General features: G+C 44.0%; 2 protein-coding genes across 3 annotated transcripts in view; one reads left to right on the top strand and one right to left on the bottom strand.

Moving 5' to 3' along the window:
* The window catches only part of nrn1a (neuritin 1a), a gene marked incomplete in the record, with an annotated part of 3,734 nt that extends 1,252 nt beyond the window's left edge, over positions 1-2,482 (bottom strand). Inside the window, 1 exon segment of the mRNA XM_062379203.1 lies at positions 2,268-2,482. Within this exon segment, the coding sequence (XP_062235187.1) occupies positions 2,268-2,322 (55 nt within the window).
* Positions 2,483-8,025: 5,543 nt separating this feature from the next.
* LOC133932470 (coagulation factor XIII A chain-like) lies at positions 8,026-15,291 on the top strand. Of its 2 annotated transcripts, XM_062379173.1 has the most exons (19): positions 8,026-8,049; positions 8,549-8,623; positions 8,734-8,839; positions 8,988-9,164; positions 9,610-9,858; positions 10,243-10,361; positions 10,457-10,564; positions 11,065-11,239; positions 11,381-11,519; positions 11,924-12,027; positions 12,102-12,190; positions 12,325-12,520; positions 12,829-12,864; positions 12,917-13,026; positions 13,105-13,270; positions 13,354-13,508; positions 14,117-14,253; positions 14,333-14,438; positions 14,747-15,291. In XM_062379173.1, exons 2-19 carry the CDS (start codon positions 8,570-8,572, stop codon positions 14,780-14,782), a joined length of 2,262 nt encoding a protein of 753 aa, XP_062235157.1. In that variant the 5' UTR covers positions 8,026-8,049; positions 8,549-8,569; the 3' UTR covers positions 14,783-15,291. The 2 variants fall into 2 exon arrangements, with proteins under 2 accessions (XP_062235157.1, XP_062235158.1); XM_062379174.1 differs by lacking the exon at positions 12,829-12,864 and having other exon boundaries at positions 12,325-12,478.
* Positions 15,292-19,614: the final 4,323 nt, after the last annotated feature.

The following is a 19,614-nucleotide window of genomic DNA, read 5'->3' as shown; positions in this document are numbered from 1 at the left end:
ACCCGCTCCACAAACCCAACGTACCCTCAGTGCTTTACTCCTTTTGATAGATTATTGAAAATGTTAAAATGATCGATTCAATATCGATCAAAACTTTTATAATTAATAATTCATTTCAATTTTCATTTCTCATTTATTGAACCTGTGGTTTTTGGACATTTTTCGTCTCAACTCGCTTCAATTGAAATTTTCTTATTTCTAAAGATCAAACAATAACCTTAACTGTTTTAATATTCTATTTCTATTTAGTATATTTATAATTTTGGATGTTCAGAGCTGCGGCTCATTTTATTCGTTTTAATTCACCTCCATAGTTTTCATTCTCACTGTTCGTTTCCTCTCTTCCTTCTCTCACATTTCATTCTTCGTGTTTTTATCTCTTTATTGTTTTTTCATCTGAAACCAGGACTTCATCACACGCACATGAGCGCGCAGAGCAGAGCGTGAGTTCACGCCTCTCATCCCATCGGGCACGCTCACACTCATTCACCCCTCCACACACACGCACACGCACGCGCACACTGCAGTGTGCCAGAAGCAGCGTGGACTCTCCTCCACAGACACACCCACCTCAGGCGCACGAGGCCATTTCTCGCGTAAAACCCCAAAAATCAACCAATAAAGAGAAATTAATACAAACAAATTATCGACAATAATCTGCTCGAGCTCCACCAATCAGGAACAGGCAGGAGTGTCACGTGTTCATGAAGATGTGTATTTTTAAGAAGGTGTGAAATCTGCTGCAGGAGCGCGCCAAACCGAGTCTCAGCAGCCAATCACAGGGCGGCATGATGAATACAACCAAACCGAAAATAGTCATAATAATAATGATTATAATAATAATAATAATAATAATGATAAATATAATGATAAATATCATGATAATAAATATACAAAAGTGTTTGTGTGTGAAATACAGAACAATTAATTGATCAAATTAGATTTTCCTCCATGTGTCAAAATGAATGTGTTAACAGAGAAAACAGGAAACAAATGTTTTCTCTCCTTCATCTGAACCATTATCACTTCATCCCTCTCTCTCTCTCTCTCTCTCTGTCTCTCTCTCTGTCTCTCTCTCCCCCTCTCTTTCTCTCTCTCTCTCTCTCTCTCTCTCTCTCTCTCTCTCTCTCTCTCTCTCTCTATCTCTCTCTCTCTCTCTCTGTCTCTCTCTAACAATAGCACTGAGGAGGATTCTGCGTCTTGAATAATTCAGCATCTCTCTAATAACACGCACGCGCGCGCACGGCCTCGTTATGCAACGCAACAGCAGAGAACCATCGACTCGTGTGTTCTGCTGGTTCCAGGTGTTAGACGGACCCGGGGGGAGCAGACTATCTCCTGCTGCTGCTGCAGTGAAACATGAGGCGGATTTATCTCGAGTAATAAAATAAAACGTGCGAGGTATATTTCGTGCACGCGGCGGGTGCACAGTGGCTGTTGCGCGCATGCACATCGAATATAAAAAGCGTTTTTATGATATTTTGTGTCCGTGTTTCCGTTCCTACTGTTTTTTAAAGATCCGAGATAAAAAATAATCAAATACAATTATAACAAATAAAGTAAAAATAAATCAGCTGCGAATCAAAAATCTAAATAAAAGTATGATCGTGTTGAGGCTGTTTTCATCCCGGACAGCGGCTGAGACGGAGCCGCTGCAGCCCCGCACTCATCCCGCACTCATCCCGCACAAGGTACCGACACGCACCGGCACGCACCGACGCGCACGCCGCTCGGACCTTCTCATTTCTCCTGATAAACGATGAGTCTAACAGTTTTTCTGAAGCTTCTCGGATCTAAAATCCTCTGAAATCCAAAGAAAACTGGATTTCATCTCAGTCCTTCAAATTAAAACAGATTGAGATGTGTAAATTAATATCATCTTCCGTTTGGGACGGGGACGGGGGGAGGGGGGGTTGGGCATTCCCCTAGTTAGCACACGCACAAACACATGCACGCACTCGTGTCACGCACACACTCCACATGTGAAGAGTAGCTCCGTTTAAACGAGTCACACAGCTCCGTTAAAACAACAGGAATAATATAAAGATCATACAAATCATCTTCATCATTAATCTGAACGAATTTAAAAATAAAAATCACAAGAGACGTTTGAACCGAATCTTTCCTCCGCTTCACTCTGACTGAAACAAACGAAACTCTGGTGTTAACAGCGAAATCGAACGATTCAAAGGTTTGAAGCGAAGCAGCTGATGAAGACTTTGTCCTGTAAGAAGAAGAAGTGACGAAGAAGAAGATGAAGGACTCACAGATGTGCAGCGACAGGAAGACTGAGACACATCTGGAGCAGCAGGTCACTCCCATCCTCTGCGTCTCTGCAGATCCACAAAGTTACAGCCGCGAACAGCTACATCCACACTGCTCCTCCTCTTCCTCCGGATTCTGCTCTTTATTCTTCTCCTCCTCCTCTACCTCTCTCTCTCTCTCTGCTTCTTCTTCTTCTTCCTTCTCCTCCTCGGTCGAGCTCGAATCTGCGACTGCTCCTGTTTTTACTCTGAGGAGAGAGAGAGAGAAAGAGAGAGAGAGAGAGGAGGGGCTCCCTCTCTCTCCTCGATCATCCATATAATATAATAATAATAATAATAATAATAATAATAATAATAATAATAATAATAATAATATTACCCCTAACCCTGATTCGTTTCATATTTAAATCAATAATAATTTTTATAATTTCTCCTGATTTAAACGATCAGTTTTTATTTATTTATTCTACACTCACTCTTTTTTCATTATTTATTATTATAATTTACTAATTTACCAAACACACAAACAAGCACACACACACACACAGACATGCGCTATTCTATTTAAATTATATGTGTATTATTTTTGTGTAGATTTGCACGTCATACGTGTCGTTTTGCAGTACTTGTGTGTGTCTCTTTTCCATCAGTTGTGTGTCTCTTTGTGTCGTTTCTCTTCAGTCTTGTTCTGGTTCTGGTTCTTCTCATGTGGTGAATCCTGGTGTTGTGTTGTTGTGTTGTTGTGTTGCTGTGTGCAGTGTGTGTCCTGGGAGAGGATCCTCACATGGGATTGAGCTTTATTCACTGATCACTAAGTTTCTGTTTGACTCGTGTTGAGTCAAGAACAGGAAGTGGATCCTCGTTAACATCTGGGAGACGAATAACACGTGATTGATTGATTGGTTGATTGATTGATTGATTGATTGATTGGTTGATTGATTGATTGATTGGTTGATTGATTGATTGGTTGATTGATTGATTGGTTGATTGGTTGATTGATGCAGAGCTGTAGCTTCAAACTCCATAAATCCTCATGTTCACTCTTTAAGATTTCTGTTCGCTTCCAATGTCTGTGCAGAGAAACACCATGATACCAGAGTCCGCCTGCAGGCGGCGCTACAGGATAAATCACACACAACAGACTTGTAGTAAAATGAACGAGTACAAAGTATGAATGGAGAATGAAGCTGCAGCCTGAGCACTGTGCACTGACATATGAGATGTGTGTGTGTCTGTGCGTGTGTGTGTGATGAATGTGGGGATCTCCTGCTGACGTCAGGTGAAGCTGAAACATACCAACTCTCTGCTGCTGCATATTAACACATATGTTACCCTGAGGCCATGCAGCACACACACAGACAGTACACACACACACACACACAAACACACACACACACACACACACACACATACAGTACACAGACATACTGGACAGTTTCAAATTAACTCGAATTGGAAAACATTCAATAATTGGACAGACACTAAATGGCCATATTTGTGTGTGTGTGTGTATGTGTGTGTGTGTGTGTGTGTCTGACCTTGTTTTGACTTTGTCTGACCTTCCAACACAATCTCTCGTCCAATCAGAAGCAGACTCTCACCTCCTCTCCCACTTACGAGTCCTTAAAGAACAGTGTCGGGTGTCATCAGTGACTCCTGCTGGCAAACAGGGGGAACTGCAGGACCTGGACAGACACGCCCACTCTCACTGCCTCCATTTGTTTCTCCAGTCAGTGGCTCCATCTGCTGGTGGAAACCTGGAACCACAGGACCTCCAGTTTGACCCGGGGAGCCTTACTACAGTTTTTTACGATTGCATAAACACTAAATTCAAAAGTTTTACACAATTATCAACCTGACACTCAAGGAGCAGAACATGGGCCCAGATCTGCACCACTTTCAGCACAATGTCAGCTTCACACTTTTTTGCAAAACAATACACACAGTGATCTGCAAAACACTAAACACACTTGTATACATTAGACACAGAAGGATATCATGATGTCACTTCCTTGCAATTCCTAAGCACAGCCTATCAAATGACCCCCCCTATGGGCCAATTGGTTAAACACAGCCATCAGGTGTTCAAACACATGATTGCTTAATTGTAGACACACCAATCAGGTTTAAGCACTTTAAAATGCAGCAGCTGAGTTCACCTGTTTTCAACCAAAATGGAGCTTGTGCTAAAGAAAGAAGAAGAGTGAGGGAGAGAGGGGGAATCCACGGAGGAGGAGAAGGCTGCTGCTGTGGCATTAGTAATGATGTTGTGTGTGATGTTGCATACTGCACACACAACTTTCATAATGTAAATGTACTGTATTCCAGACCTATGCTGAACTACACAATCTTGTTTTTCACTGTATTTCTGAGAGTTTTACAGATGGATGAGGAAAGCACATGAATTCATATCCATAGATGAGACAGGGTTCATAGGACCAAATCAAGAAGGAGAGGCAGAAATATCATTGGCCACGGGGGGGGGGGGGGCTATAATCCATGTCCCAGGGCAACCTGGGGGTAACATCACCCTTTGTGCTGTCACTACACAGAATGTGGTCCTCCTCCGTCACAACAACATGGGTCCTTACAACACACCTCACATTCTCACATGTTTGGACCGATTACACAACATCATCACAGCAGTAAACCACAGGCACCAGATGCAACACACTGTCATCTGGGACAATGAGTCATTCCACCGCTCTGCTCTGGTCCAGAACTGGTTTCACACCATCCACAGTTTACAGAACCACACCTTCCACCATACTCTCCGTCTCTAAACCCAGTCAAAGAGTTTTTCTCTGCATGGTGGTGGAGGGTTTATGATCTCTGGCCCCAGGCTCAGGTTCCCCTCATTGAAACTCTACTGGATACAGAATGTTCTGTTGTCTGATATTTGTTGAGCTTACAGTGTTATGCACACTCCTGTAGTAGCATGACAACTGGGACATGTTGTGTTGTGATTCTTTATGTTGACATGTTGACTGATTTGGGGATATGGAGAGAAATAAATTATATTTTCATGAGTCTGCAGTATTGGTCTTGTGTAGTGTTTGGTGAATTTATTGTATATTTGCACTTTCTCAGAGTACTTCACTTACAGTACACTAATCACTGAGAACTGGAATTGCTAAAAGTGTTTAATGTTAGCAACAGCAGTGTGTAACAGGCTAAAGCAGAATTAAGCAATATGAAGTGTGTGTGTTTCATATGGCAAAAAAATATTGTTTTGATAAATAAGTGTATAGTTTTTACAAGAGTGTTTAGTTTTGCAAAGGATCTGAGGTGTTCTGCTGATTGGGTGTGTGGTTGTGCTGATTGTGTGTAGTGTTTGAAACACCGGGCCCTGTTTTGAAAATCGTGCTTAAGCAATCGAAAAAACTGTAATATTAATATTATTATTATTATTATTAATATTGTTATTGCAAGTGAGCCCACCCTCTCAACATGACCTATTTCCTTCTGGTGCTTCCCTGCTGCCTGTCTGTCAACAACACAGACACAATAAACTCACAATGTTCACAAAGTGACAACAATCTCATGTTTCATTGCAGTCGATGGAAAAACATCTTTCTTCTTCATCAGTGTCTCACTCATGAAACGACTGACAGTGAATCACAGACGTGTCTGTACTGAGGAGACGCAGCAGGGGACTCCTGTCGTCCTCTCTTATTCATCGATGAGCCCTGTGTGTGTGTGTGTGTGTGTGTGTGTGTGTGTGTGTGTGTGTGTGTGCGTGTGTGTGTGTGTGTGTGTGTGTGTGTGTGTGTGTGTGTGAGTGTGTGTGTGTGTGTGTGTGTTTGTGTGTGTGTGTGTGTGTGTGTGTGTGTGTGTGAGTGCGTGTGTGTGTGTGTGTGTGTGAGTGTGTGTGTGTGAGTGTGTGTGTGTGTGTGTGTGTGTGTGTGTGTGTGTGAGTGTGTGTGTGTGTGTGTGTGTGTGTGTGTGTGTGTGTGTGTGTGTGAGTGTGTGTGTGTGAGTGTGTGTGTGTGTGAGTGTGTGTGTGTGAGAGTGTGTGTGTGTGTGCAGGCCATGGACCTGCTGTGCACCACAGGGTGTCGACTCGTGCTCTGGACCAAACCTCTGAGGAGAATAATTCAATAACTTGTTGTGTACTTTTACAATGACATCCTCGTCCTGACCTTTGACCTCTGTCTCTGGCTTGGTCTTAAAACACTTCAGCTCTAATTTAAACACTTAGGTTGTAATTAATGTTGATTATCATTATTAATATCAGAGTATGAAACTGGACCAAAGAAGCAGGTTCCTGCCTCGTGAAGCCACAAGATGTTTCATCTGATTATTCAGTTTTAAATCTGATTTGTTGATTAAAGTTTATTATAATGAAGATGAAATTCAGATTTAATGTCAAGTGTCAGCAGAACGTCTGAGGAGCAGAGCGACCTCTGGTCTCACTTCCTCTTCCTCCTCCTCTTCCTCCTCCTCTTGGAGTCACGTCGACCTCGGGTCAGGTCGACCGGGTCGAGGGCGCAGGAAGTGAGGAAAACGTCTTTCCAAGAAAAAAATACAAAACTTCCTAAAATTGCGCAACTTTCTGTTGTTTCAGATTTTTCTGAATCTCAGCAGGTTTAACTGACACGGCTGGAATCGAACCGTCGGCACTTTGGTTACATTGAACGTTGTATAGTGCAGCTGTCATTACTTTAATGTTAACAGACTTTATGAAGCTGCATTACGAACTTCATAAAGTCAGTGACTGCTTAATGTTATTGTTGTGCATTTGACAATAAACATCTTGAATCTTGAATCTTGAATCTTGAACTCCACAGCTCCGACGGCTCGACAGGAGAAACTGAGAACATGTGGACTTTCACAGCTTTAAACATAACTCAGCAAAACCAAACAGCCCAGACCATGACTCAGCAGGTTCAGGTCGTCGAACCTCAACTGCAGCCAACGAACTGGTTTAACTGGTTCACTGGACTGGAACCTGTTGCCCATCACCATACCCACTGAGCACCCTCAGTACGGAGGACTGAGGCTGCCAACTCTAATTTAATTTATATGAATCAATATGATTCATATAAATTCACTTACATGTGAAAAGGTTTTTATTAATGAAATTGAAACAGTCAAAGTTATATTATATGATGACTGAGGGAAAAACTCATAAATGCTGAGTGTTCTTAAAAAAAAATGTAAGTCGCTTATTATCTCATCATAATAATAACCTTTATTTATACAGCACAAAGATTAAAAACAAACAAGATGCCGATAAGAAGCGATTTAGAGTCAAATGAAACTTTAAAGAGGTTTTAAAAGAACGACGGTGACCAGATGAAACCAGTTGAAACCAGATGAAACCAGATGAAACCAGTTGAAACCAGATGAAACCAGATGAGATATGAGAACTGATTTAAAAGATTTCACTGAATCAACGAGTCTCAGAGCTCCAGAGTCGGGACTTAAGTTAATATTCAATATTTGGTTCATCTTGTTTTAAATTTGATTTAAATCAAAAATCTCTGAGCATGGCTGATACCAAGCTGACATAAATGTGTGTGTGTGTGTGTCTGTGTGTATGTGTGTGTGTCTGTGTGTCTCTGTCTGTGTGTATTTGTTTGTGTGTCTGTGTGTGTGTGTGTGTGTTAGTGTATGTGTGTTTGAGTGTGTGTGGGCGTGTGTGTGTGTGTTAGTGTATGTGTGTGTGTGAGTGTGTGTGCGTGTGTGTGTGTGTAGAAACAGGAAGCAGTGTGTGTATATAAGCTGAAGCCTCAGTTGCCTTTGATCTTCACTCCACAGACGAACCTTCTTCTTCTGATCGGTGAGATTTTTCCTTTTTTCTTTATATAAATGTTTTTAAATGATGAATATTAATTTGTGTCTGAACGTTTTAACACAGCAGGTTATTTAGAAAGTTTTGGAATCATTTTTAAGTTTTATTTAGTTTATCACAAAGTGATTTGTTAATGTTTCTAAAACGTTATAAATCAAAGAGTGATGCAGTGACTGTTTAACTGGAGATCATTATTTGATATTTTTTGTTATACTTCTACGCTATTAATTTTAAAGCTTGTAAATTCAACTTATGAAATATTAATAATAATGATACTGTATGTTTATTTTGGTTATTGTGAGTTTTCATTTTAATGCTGCGAATGTTTTAATATTCTATAAAAAGCATCAACATTTTTTTACATTAATATTTTAAATGTGATATTGACATGATTATCGAGTCATGTATTTGTTCATATTTTAACTTGGCAGTTTTGGTCTTCTATTAAATAATTTACAATGTGTCATATTTTGTTATTTCATTTTAGTTTTTCTGTCCAGTAAACATCATGTCTCGTGAAACCAGCGCATCAAGCAGCCACAGGGGGCGCTACACCAAACCGGTACCACCCACTAACTAAAGACACATTACAAATCATTTTGAGCCAGAAAATAAAAAACGTATTTTTTCATTTTCTTTCCTTCTTTAATCGATCATTTAAATTTTCTTCAGGTGCCGACGTCCAACCTCGCGAGTGAAGACGATGATTTTCCAGAGTTTGAACCTTTTGAAGGCGTCGCCGACTCCGAGGCCACGCCCAGAACATTTTCACCAGGGGGTACAAACTATTTCACGCAATCTGTTTGATTAGACAAATTAACTTTTAGAAAGAGATGATTTGATGAATCTGTTTCTTCGTCTTTGATCGTCTGAGAACAAACGTGTGAGGAAGATGAAGATGAAGATTGTGTGTTTGTTTGTCGCAGCGTCTCTGTCGGTGGAGAACGTGGACATGTGTCAACTCATCAACAAACCCAATCACTTCACCACCGCCTACGACCTCCAGAACCTGGTGGTGCGCCGCGGCCAGGAGTTCGTGGTCAGAATCACCTTCAGCCGCGCGCTGACTCAGCAGGACGACTTCCAGCTCGAGTTCCTCATTGGTGAGTTTGAATCTGGATCTTTCCTCTCAGCCAATCAGGTGGTGGAACCAGATCGAACCAGAGTTCTGATTGGAAGGCCACAGCTTTTTAAACACTTTACTATCACTATGTTCAATTTTATTATTATAATATTATTATAATAACATGTTTTTCACCCTGAAAAAATAAATGAATTAATAAAATGATTCTAATGGAATCCTAATGAAAGCACTTCATTTCTGCTTAATAAAAAAAATAATAAAATGAATGTTTTATTCATTATGCTCTCTTCAGTTAGTTAATTGTACATTGTTTTAATTTACAAATGTATCTTTTTATACAACGATTACATTTTTAGGTTTTTATATGTTGATGTTATTTTTGCAATAAACTCAACAAGTGGTTGATGATGCGTCCTCTTCTGTTTCCTTTCCTGTTTCCTTTCCTGGTTCCTTCCCTCCTCCAGGCTCCAACCCCTCTGCCAGTAAAGGCTCCCTGATCGTGGTGACGTTCGGCCCCCGGCCCGGGGGCCCCTGGTCCGGCCGGATCCTGGAGGTTCAGGGGCCGGTGGTGATGGTCGGCATCACCCCGACGCCGGACGCCATCGTGGGGAAGTTTCGTACGTACGTGGCCATCGAGGCGGGCGGCGGCCTCCAGAGGACCAGCAGGACGACCAGCACCGACATGTACCTGCTCTTCAACGCCTGGTGTCCCGGTACCTGCTCTCACCTGCTACTGCCTCCTAGTGGCCGAGGGAAGAACTGTCTGAGCAGGAGTGACCAGGGAGTTAGGGTTATGGTTTCTATATCATCAATAATTAATTAAAACTAAACTGATGAGAAACACTTGAACAAACATCAGAGAGATGAGAAGGAGCTGAAACGACAGAAACTTCTTTACAAACATTTATTTAACGTCGACTTGGTTTTGTTAGTTTGGTCCCGTCTGCTAACATGGAGGAGGAGGTTATGACCTGTCCCACAGCCAGCCACCAGGGGATGGTCCAGGTGTTTGGGCTTTATTTTGGGGCGCTGACACGTCGTCCATCTTTGTTGATGTTTTACTAAAGAAGAGATTCTGACTGTTTCCATGTTTGCAGACGACTGCGTGTTTCTCCCGGATGAGGCCGAGCGGGGGGAGTACATCCTGAACGACTACGGGGTGATCTACCAGGGCAGCGTGGGCAGTGTGTCGCATCGGAACTGGATGTATGGACAGGTACGCACACACACACACACGCACACACACACACACACACACACACACACACACACACACACACACACAAGTGAACATGTCCTCCCTCTCTGCAGTTCGAGCAGGGCGTCCTGGACGCCTGCATCTACATCCTGGATGCGTCTCGGATGCTGATCTGCGACCGAGGCGACGCCATCAAGCTGATCAGGAAGGGGTCGGCCATGGTGAGAGCATCGAGGAACTGTCAGACTCATTCACCAGGTCACAGGAACAGTTCACCAGGTCCAGGACGTTGCTGCTGATTCCTGGAAACTTTCCTCGTGTTATATAAATTAGAAGAAAGGAAACTGGAGAGGATTTAATTACTGAGGTTGTCAAAGGTTCAGTGTGTAGAGTGTAGTGACATCTAGTGGTGAAGTGTCAAGCTGCAGCTGAACAACCCTCACCTCACTGGCTGCCTCCCTAGAGAGGAGCCGCTCCAGATGTTGATATAAAGGGTGTAAATATAAAAAATGAAAATGTAAATCATTTAAAAACAAAGTATGTAAATATAACGATTCAGGTGAAACAAGTGAAAACATCTTTGTCACATCAACAGAGGGAAACCAGGAGACGTTCCTTTGATCAAAGTTGGTTTGATTCAGTCTGACGGACGAATCGTCCCGAGTTCGATTCCTTTGGATTTATGAAAGTCCTTTGACCCTTGACCCCTGTCCTCCCTCAGTTGAACTCTCAGGACGACTCGGGCGTGCTGGTGGGGAACTGGAGTGAGGACTTCTCCATGGGCACGTCCCCCACGTCCTGGACAGGCAGCACCAGCATCCTGCTGGAGTACGCCAGCACCGGCGTCCCCGTGTCCTTCGCTCAGTGCTGGGTGTTCGCCGGCGTCTTCAACACCTGTAAGAACACAGCTGTCTCCATGACGCTCACACAACACACACCACACACACTCCGAGTTTTTAAAGAGTTTAAAAACATGAAGTTTCGATCTGTTGAATTCTTTCTGTGTGTTTCCTCTGATCCGATCTGACCTGTCTCAGTCCTGCGCTGCCTCGGCCTCCCGGCCAGAGTCATCACCAACTTCTCCTCCGCTCACGACAACACAGGGAACCTGAAGACCGACCTGATCTTCCATCCGGACGGGACGCCGGACGAGCGCCACACCACCGACTCCATCTGGTCGGTTCAACACGCTACCAACACGCTACCAACACGTTATCAACATTTGACTGAGGCCAAAGTACAAATAGACACAAACGTACTCTAGTGAAAGTAACGATACCACATTGCCTTTTCTACTTGGGTAAAGAAAAGTACTTTTGAATATACTTCAGGTGGTAAAAGTAAAAGTACTAGCCTCGTGGGCGGGGTCTAATGTTACCTGCCGACTCTGATTGGTTCTACTCTCATAATTGATTTATTTTAAAACTATAAAAAACAATAAGAACATGTGAAAGTACAGATGTTTAATGATATGTGTAGTGGAGTACAAGTGAAAGTAACTGAAAGTAAATCTACTCAAGTACATGAGTGACAGTCCTGCCCCCCCCCCCAGTGGCTCACAGACGTCCTCTGTCCTGTAGGAACTACCACTGCTGGAACGAGGTGTTCATGGTGCGTAAGGACCTCCCACGGAGCCTGGGGGGGTGGCAGGTGGTGGACGCCACGCCGCAGGAGACCAGCGATGGTAGGAGGGACAGGGGGCGGGGTCAGGGACACACGTGGGGGACAGGTGATTCACTTCCTGTGCGTTGTCCTCAGGACACTTCCGCTGTGGACCGGCCTCGGTGGCGGCCATCAGAGACGGGCTGCTGTGTCATCCCTTCGACTGCGGCTTCGTCTTCGCTGAGGTTCGACATCGTCTCTCTTCATGACGTGAAAACACAAATATTCAGGAATATGTCAAATAATAACTCAGAGGGAACAGTTCCTATGATGTCATCACTGAGGTGAGTGTCGTGATGACGTCATGTCTCCGCTGCAGGTCAACAGTGACGTCGTGTTCCACAAGCGAGATCGTTACGGGACCTTGAGTCCGTTCAGGGTCGACAAGAACCACGTGGGTCAGGCTGTGTACACCAAGGCTGTGGGGGGGCCCGGCCCAGTGGACATCAAACACACCTACAAGTACCCTCAAGGTAACACACACACACACACACACACCTACAAGTTCCCTCAAGGTAACACACACACACACACACCTACAAGTTCCCTCAAGGTAACACACACACACACACACACACACACACCTACAAGTTCCCTCAAGGTAACACACACACACACACACCTACAAGTTCCCTCAAGGTAACACACACACACACACACCCACAAGTTCCCTCAAGGTAACACACACACACATACACACACATCTACAAATACCCTCAAGGTAACACACACACACACACACACACACACACACACCTACAAGTTCCCTCAAGATAACACACACACACACACATACACACACACACCTACAAGTACCCTCAAGGTAACACACATACACATACCTACAAGTACCCTCAAGGTGTGTGTGTGTGTGTGTGTGTGTGTGTGTGTGTGTGTGTGTGTGTGTGTAGACAGTCCACAGGACCAGCTGACCATGAGTCGGGCGGAGGAGTACGGTTGTGAGAGGGATCACTCGGATCTGTCCGAGCCGGAGCTGTCAGTCAACATCAGTGTCGACCAGGTAACACACACGTTGAGACGCTCACTTCCTGGTGTCGTCCCCCCCATCCTCTAACACCCCCCCCCCCCCCCTCTGCAGGCCATGCTGGGCCAGGACCTGAAGCTGGTGATGGACTTCCAGAACCAGGGTGAAGTCTCCAGAAGCATCAAGGCCCACCTGTCCGGGTCGGTGGTCTTCTACACCGGGGTCTCCTTCGCTCAGATCAAAGACCAGAACTTCAGTGTGACGGTGCCGGCCCAGCAGAGTGAGCCCCGCCCACCTCCACGACCTCTGTGACCTCTCCACAAACAGCCTCTCACTGTGTGTGTGTGTCTGTGTGTGTTTCAGCGGAGCGTGTGCAGATGAACATCGCGGCTCAGGACTACATGCCTCACATTGGCTCTCAGCTCTCCCTCCGCTTTGTTGTGACGGGTCAGGCTGACGACCAATCAGTGAGCGCCATCAAGGTGGTCCACCTGATGACCCCGAAACTCAGCGTGGAGGTGAAACGATCACACAATCACACACACACAATCACACACAATCACACACGTCACAATCTGTTCGAACACAGAAAAACCCTCGTAAATCGAATACATAACAAAATAACATGGAATCTGGAATCTTCACTGTCAATAACAAATAAACAATAAATACACAAATTAGAGCCCAATAAGAAAGATCCTGGATCAGTCAGTAGTTGATCAAACCAGTGGAGTGCACCCACAGCCCAGTTGATCAAACCAGTGGAGTGCACCCACAGCCCAGTTGATCAAACCAGTGGAGTGCACCCACAGCCCAGTTGATCAAACCAGTGGAGTGAACCCACAGCCCAGTTGATCAAACCAGTGGAGTGCACCCACAGCCCCACAGCCCAGTTGATCAAACCAGTGGAGTGCACCCACAGCCCAGCAGGCTTCATGAGAGCCGGTGTCCAGCAGGGGGCGGTGTCTGACTTCCTGTGAACAGTGCTCACTTCATTTCTGATAAGTTGGAAACTTTTCTAACAAACTGTTTGTTTTTATTTCTTTAACCTTCCTGAAGGGATTTCGTTTGCAGTCCAGGGACGTAACACGTGGTTGTGTGTTAGTGTGTGTTTGTGTGTCTGCAGGTGTTCGGTCAGCCTCAGGTGCAGCAGCAGATGTTTGTGACGGTTTCCTTCACCAACACCTTCAGCTTCCCTCTGACCAGCGCCACCCTGCTCCTGGATGGACCCGGACTCATGGGCGTCAGATCACGCCTGTTCAAGTAACACACATCAACACGTGACACTGCACACACGCGGCTGGATGTGGTGTTGTGTGTCTGATGTTTGTGTGTGTTTCAGGGTCATCGAGCCTCAGGCCTCTGTCTCCTGGACGGAGATGTTCCTCCCTCGGATCAGCGGCCAGCGACGCATCTTCGCGCTGCTGGACTGCGTGCGCGTGAATCAGGTGACCTCAACTACTTCCTGTGATCATGTGACTGGATACTAAACCTTTAACCGTCACGTGATCGTCACTGAATCTCCATCGGTCTCGTTTCTCTTCAGAGGACTCGTTGACTGAACAAATCAACAACAACAACAACATGCTAATATCTGTCAGCATTTAGCTTAGCGTGGTGTTAGCAGCTATGCTAATTGCTATGTTAAGCATTTAGCACAGCTGCTAAAGCGACGCAGGTCAAGCTAGCATTGAGCTCAAAGTGTCCCTTACGTTATTAATGGAGTTATTAATGTTGACGTCCACGTGTTTTTCAGGTGTGGGGAGTTGCTGACATGTTCGTCTCAGACTGAGATGATTGGTTCACAGAAGCGTGACCACGCCCCTTGTCATTTCCACCAATCACAGCAGCTCTAGACAAGTGGGCAGAGCCAATAACCAGCTCAAGTTATTTTAATGATTTATTTTCCTCAGACATGTGTAAATCTAATACGAATCGTTTACTCTGCTGTGTTTTATAAAAGGATCAAATTAAATTAATTTAAATCTGGTTTCAAGTAAATATGATTTAAACTGCAGAACTATAAGGTTTAACGAAATAAAATACTTAATTGCAGCATTTACTAAATGGACTTCAATGATTTAGAGAGTGAATTAGATGAAATTGGTCTTTTCTTAACCTTTAAACTCAGTTTAATCATTAAAAAGCTGGAGTGTGACCAGGAGCCGACTCTGTTCAGGAAGAAGATCTTTTATTTAGTCTCTTTTCTGACTTCATCTTGTTTTGATTTCGCTTTTTGTCTTTAATACATTCTGTTAATTTTCAACCTGTCGAATATCAATAAAGCTCATTCAAAAACAACTGGACGAGTCAAAAACTTTCATTTATCATCAACACAGACAGACAGACTGACAGACAGACAGACAGACAGACAGACTAACAGACAGACAGACAGACAGACAGACTAACAGACAGACAGACAGACAGATAGATAGAGAGAGAGACAGACAGAGAGAGAGACAGAGAGAAAGACAGAGATCCACTCACGTCCTGGACATGAGCACGTTGACTTCCAGCTCCACCACTAGAGGGCAGCACCAGTCTCTTCTGCAGCTGAATACCTTTGGACCTGTTGAGTCTTGTGTCAATAAGTGACTCAGTATTTAAAGGTTTGATGTTATTTTACTGGTCTCATTGATTCAACCTGTGAAACGTCCACAGAAATGAACTAATATAACAAACTGAACTCATCTGAAGTGAAGAAAATCATTTAAATGAAAACAATTATATAAGTTTTCCTCTTTATTATTCATCGTTTGTCCTCTCGTCCTCAGTCTGTGTTTTAGAATGAGTCAATGATCAGAAGCTAATTATACAACCCTAACAGGTTAATGATCTATACCAATCAAATAAATAATATCATATGAATATTTGATGTTGTGTTTGTGTGTGAGAGAGAGAGGTCAGAGGTCAGCTGGCAGCAGAATGTGTGTGATTGTGTTTAAAGTGATGAAAGTGTGTGTGGTTGAGGTCAGACTGTGTGTTGACAGGACGACGCTGTGTGTTAATATTAGACTCGACTGTAACTCACATGTCACTCAACACACGGAGCTGATACACTTTCTCTGAAGGCCGAGCGAGCTCCTCTCTCCATCTCTCTCTCTCTCAAGCAGACGAGGATCATGACACTTCGTAAAAGCAACATGAGGAAATACAAACATTTCACAGGGAATAAAACTATTAATAATAGGAACTAAAGGAGTAATAACTTAGATTAACAGTTACCATGTAATAAATGAGTAATAGTTAGATTTAATAAACAACAGCAGCAAACAGAAGTAAAAGAAACAGTTTAATAGTTTAAAGAATCTAGATCAGCTGTTTGTCCTTGTGTCTTTTGGGTTTTGGACAAACTGAGCAGCTGTCATGAGACGTCTTCTTTCTAGAGCTCGGATTGATGAGGAGGAAGCCGCAGGATGAAGAACATCAAACCGTTCTGGGTTTTATTCCTTCATTCACGAAGCTAAAGTTCATTTTAGCATTTTGTCTTTATTGCCAGTCCAAATGTGAAATCTAGATCTGATGTCCAGCAGCTGTTGGGTTTTTATTTCCAGCTGTTAATCCCTGCTACGCTGTTAGCATGCTAGCATTGTGTCAAACACTACGTGACATCAGTGCTAAGGCTAAAGATTCACAGAGGTGTTTGAGTCCAGAGAGAATCTTCTGTGTACATGATGTGTAACAAACATATAAGATGTGATGATGGAGTGTTTCAGTAAATCTTCTGAATATAAAAAATAAAATTATATTATTACTACGGTGGCTCTGAGGCCCAAAACCCAACAGCTCTAACTGAGTAAGATCAGCTCGTGATTCTTTAAACTGAACATGAGTGTGTGTGTGTGTGTGTTTGTGTAGAGGTCCCCCCCCCCCACACACACACACACACACAGCAACAGGTGAGTCGTTGTCGTGGTAACTGAATCTAATGTGTCAGAAAACTGGTCTGTCCAGATACCACATCAGTCTGACACACACACACACACACACACACACACACACACACACATCCCCTACAGGGTGCACATGTCATTACACATGGACATAATGTTCCCTCCCTCGCGTCCTGAACATCCGTCCTCGTGTTGTTTTAAACATTGTGAGTTTAAAAGATGGAGACACTAGAAACATGTTGAACAACCACAGAAAAGTTTTCTTCTTGTGTCCCACGAGTCATGTGCCCCCCCCCCCCCCCCCCCCTAAGGTTAATATGGGGACCCTGTGGAGGGCCCTGACCCCTATGTTGAGAAACTTCCCCAAACTAAAGGCCCTCCCACAGCTTGGTTGAGGCTCAGTTCACTTGTCTCCTGTAATTTAATTCATCTCATTTCTATGGTCATTTCTTTTAGACTCTGGTTCTATATTTACTTCAAGACACTTTATCTCTGTACTCTCATGTTGTGTTTGTGTGATCTGGAGCAAGATGGCCGCTCTCTCGTGTCGTGTTGGATGCATGTGTCTGATCTGATCTATCTGTATCGTGCCATGGAACTTATCACAGTGTGAGTTGAGTCTGGATGTAGATGTGTGCTGCATGTTCTCACACAGGAACAGGAGGAATCAGAAGGTTCTGAGTTCTCCTCCCCTGAAGACCAACTGTTGCATGAGCTGTAGTTTGAGCTCTTGTGCTTCCGCAGCTTCACGCTCTCTGCAGAGCGGGGCAGCCCTCGGGCTGCAGGCAAACAACTGTTACCTACAAATCATCCGTCACTACTGGAAACCGGTTTTCCTCCCCCTCCTCCCTCTCCCTCCCCCTCTCAGAGCACATGTTGGAGCTGCATCTCCTCCTGGTTCAGCGGCTTCTCTGCTGCAGAAGAAGAACAGAGCTCCGTGAGCTGAGGAGCCTGAGAGGAGACGAACGTGCACATGTGTTGGTGAAGCTGCTTCTGAACCAGAGCAGCAGCACGTGCTCGTCATCCCCCACCCTGCCGACAGGTGCTGGCTTCATGTGACTGACTGCCTGTCCAGACAACGCTCCAATGGAGGAGGAGGAGGAGGAGGAGGGGGGGGGGGGGGAGGAGGAGGAGGAGGAATGTGTAGAGTTTCATCAACAACTGTGTCAACTCTCTGAGTGTTGGGAAACCCTCCGGCTCAGATTCTCCTCTGCTCGGCTGAGTTTGGGGATGCCTCTCCTCCTCCTCCTCCTCCTTCTCCTCCTCCTGCTGCCCCCCCGCTGGATGAATGGATGAATCCACCCTTTTGTTGGCGATGGTTGGTTCCTCAGCAACGGCTCCATGGTTACAGTCCAATAAATAACATCCCTCTCTCTCCTCTGGTTCTCGGCCGGGATGCAGGAGGAGAGGGAGCTTTGTGTTTTCATCGCTCGACGCTTCACAACCAAACATCCACCGATGATCCAGTGAAATCCGATGGAGACGAGCCGGAGACGAGTTACACAAACCGTTTTATAACTTTTAAATCCAACTTTTAAAAGTTAACATGGAAAAGAGAGAAAATTCAAACTGCTCTTAAATTCAAATATCAGCTGTCATGGAAGTTTCCACACGTTCAGAATGAAAAGTTAAAATTCTTCTTCAGGAGTTAATGAAGAACAAAAACTGAGATTAAATAGTTTGTATATTGAATATGATATGTGTCAAACTCAATATTATTTTAGTTGTGAACATTCTCTTTCCTATTAACCTAAAAAATGTGATTTACATCCTGGCCTGATGGTGGCGCTATCTGAAATCACTCGTTGATTACAGCAAAAGACAGGAAAGGTAAATGTAAAGTAAACAGCTTTGATCCTAAAGCATAAGTTGGTGGAGACCAAAATCTGAGATAAAAGAGTAAATTTGAACTTTTTAACAAAACTTGAACATAAATTTATATCGAATTTGACAATTACTAAATTAGTTGTGACTGGATTAATATTTCTGATGATATAAACAATAATTACTGTTTTTGGTATGAACAGACGAGACCTGATTTGAGCCAGTTCTGAGCTTTGCTCCATCACTATTGGACACATTAACATTCTGACCTGATGGTGGCGCTCTATGAAAACGGGACTTCTCTTTGAACCAGGCCCTGAAGTTTCCTGAGGAACTCCCGTCAGACTCTCAGCAGCTTCAGTTGAAGAAGAAAGTTTCAGTAAAAGTAACGAGGTGGTGTAAACGACTGTTTGTGGGGGAGGGGCTCATTGTGTCTCAACACGTTCATTTGAAATGAACAGTGTCGACTGATTGGATCAGTGACGTCATGTGGTTCTGACTGTGTCAGGGATCACACGGTGATTGGCTGATTGGATCTGTGAACGAGTGCAGATGTTCCTCATAAACACTTTAACTCCATTTTAAGACTTGAGCAGGAACTACTTAACGTTCTAGATTCTAGTTCTAAGACGGTCAGATGGAATAATGCTTTTACTTTGTTTCCAGAAGGAAATATACTCTGGAGAGTTTGAGAAGTGCCCCCCCCCCCCCCCCTCCCCCGTGTCTGTTGATCAGTTTGAATCGTCTGTAGAGTTCCAGTTTTCAGTCTGAACTTCCTCCGGTTGTTTCTGTAGAGTCACAGTTTCTCCTGCAGCTTTCACAACATCAGGAAGAAACTAAACTGAACTCACGGTTCCTAAGAATTTACCCACGAACCAGAGGGAACACCCAAATCCTCCCATCACCC

The sequence above is a fragment of the Platichthys flesus genome, chromosome 21, assembly GCF_949316205.1.
Source record: "Platichthys flesus chromosome 21, fPlaFle2.1, whole genome shotgun sequence".
NCBI lineage: Eukaryota > Metazoa > Chordata > Actinopteri > Pleuronectiformes > Pleuronectidae > Platichthys > Platichthys flesus.
The sequence above is the reverse complement of the archived record's forward strand: the minus strand, read 5'-3'. Positions and strand labels throughout refer to the sequence as shown.

Bases quoted from the DNA above. Each gene is read 5' to 3' on its own strand.
- LOC133932470 (XM_062379173.1), top strand. From the start codon at position 8,570: ATGTCTCGTGAAACCAGCGCATCAAGCAGCCACAGGGGGCGCTACACC. The intron at 12,028-12,101 runs GTAGGAGGGACA...CGTTGTCCTCAG, and splicing joins GCCGCAGGAGACCAGCGATG to GACACTTCCGCTGTGGACCG. The intron at 12,191-12,324 runs GTTCGACATCGT...TCTCCGCTGCAG, and splicing joins GCGGCTTCGTCTTCGCTGAG to GTCAACAGTGACGTCGTGTT.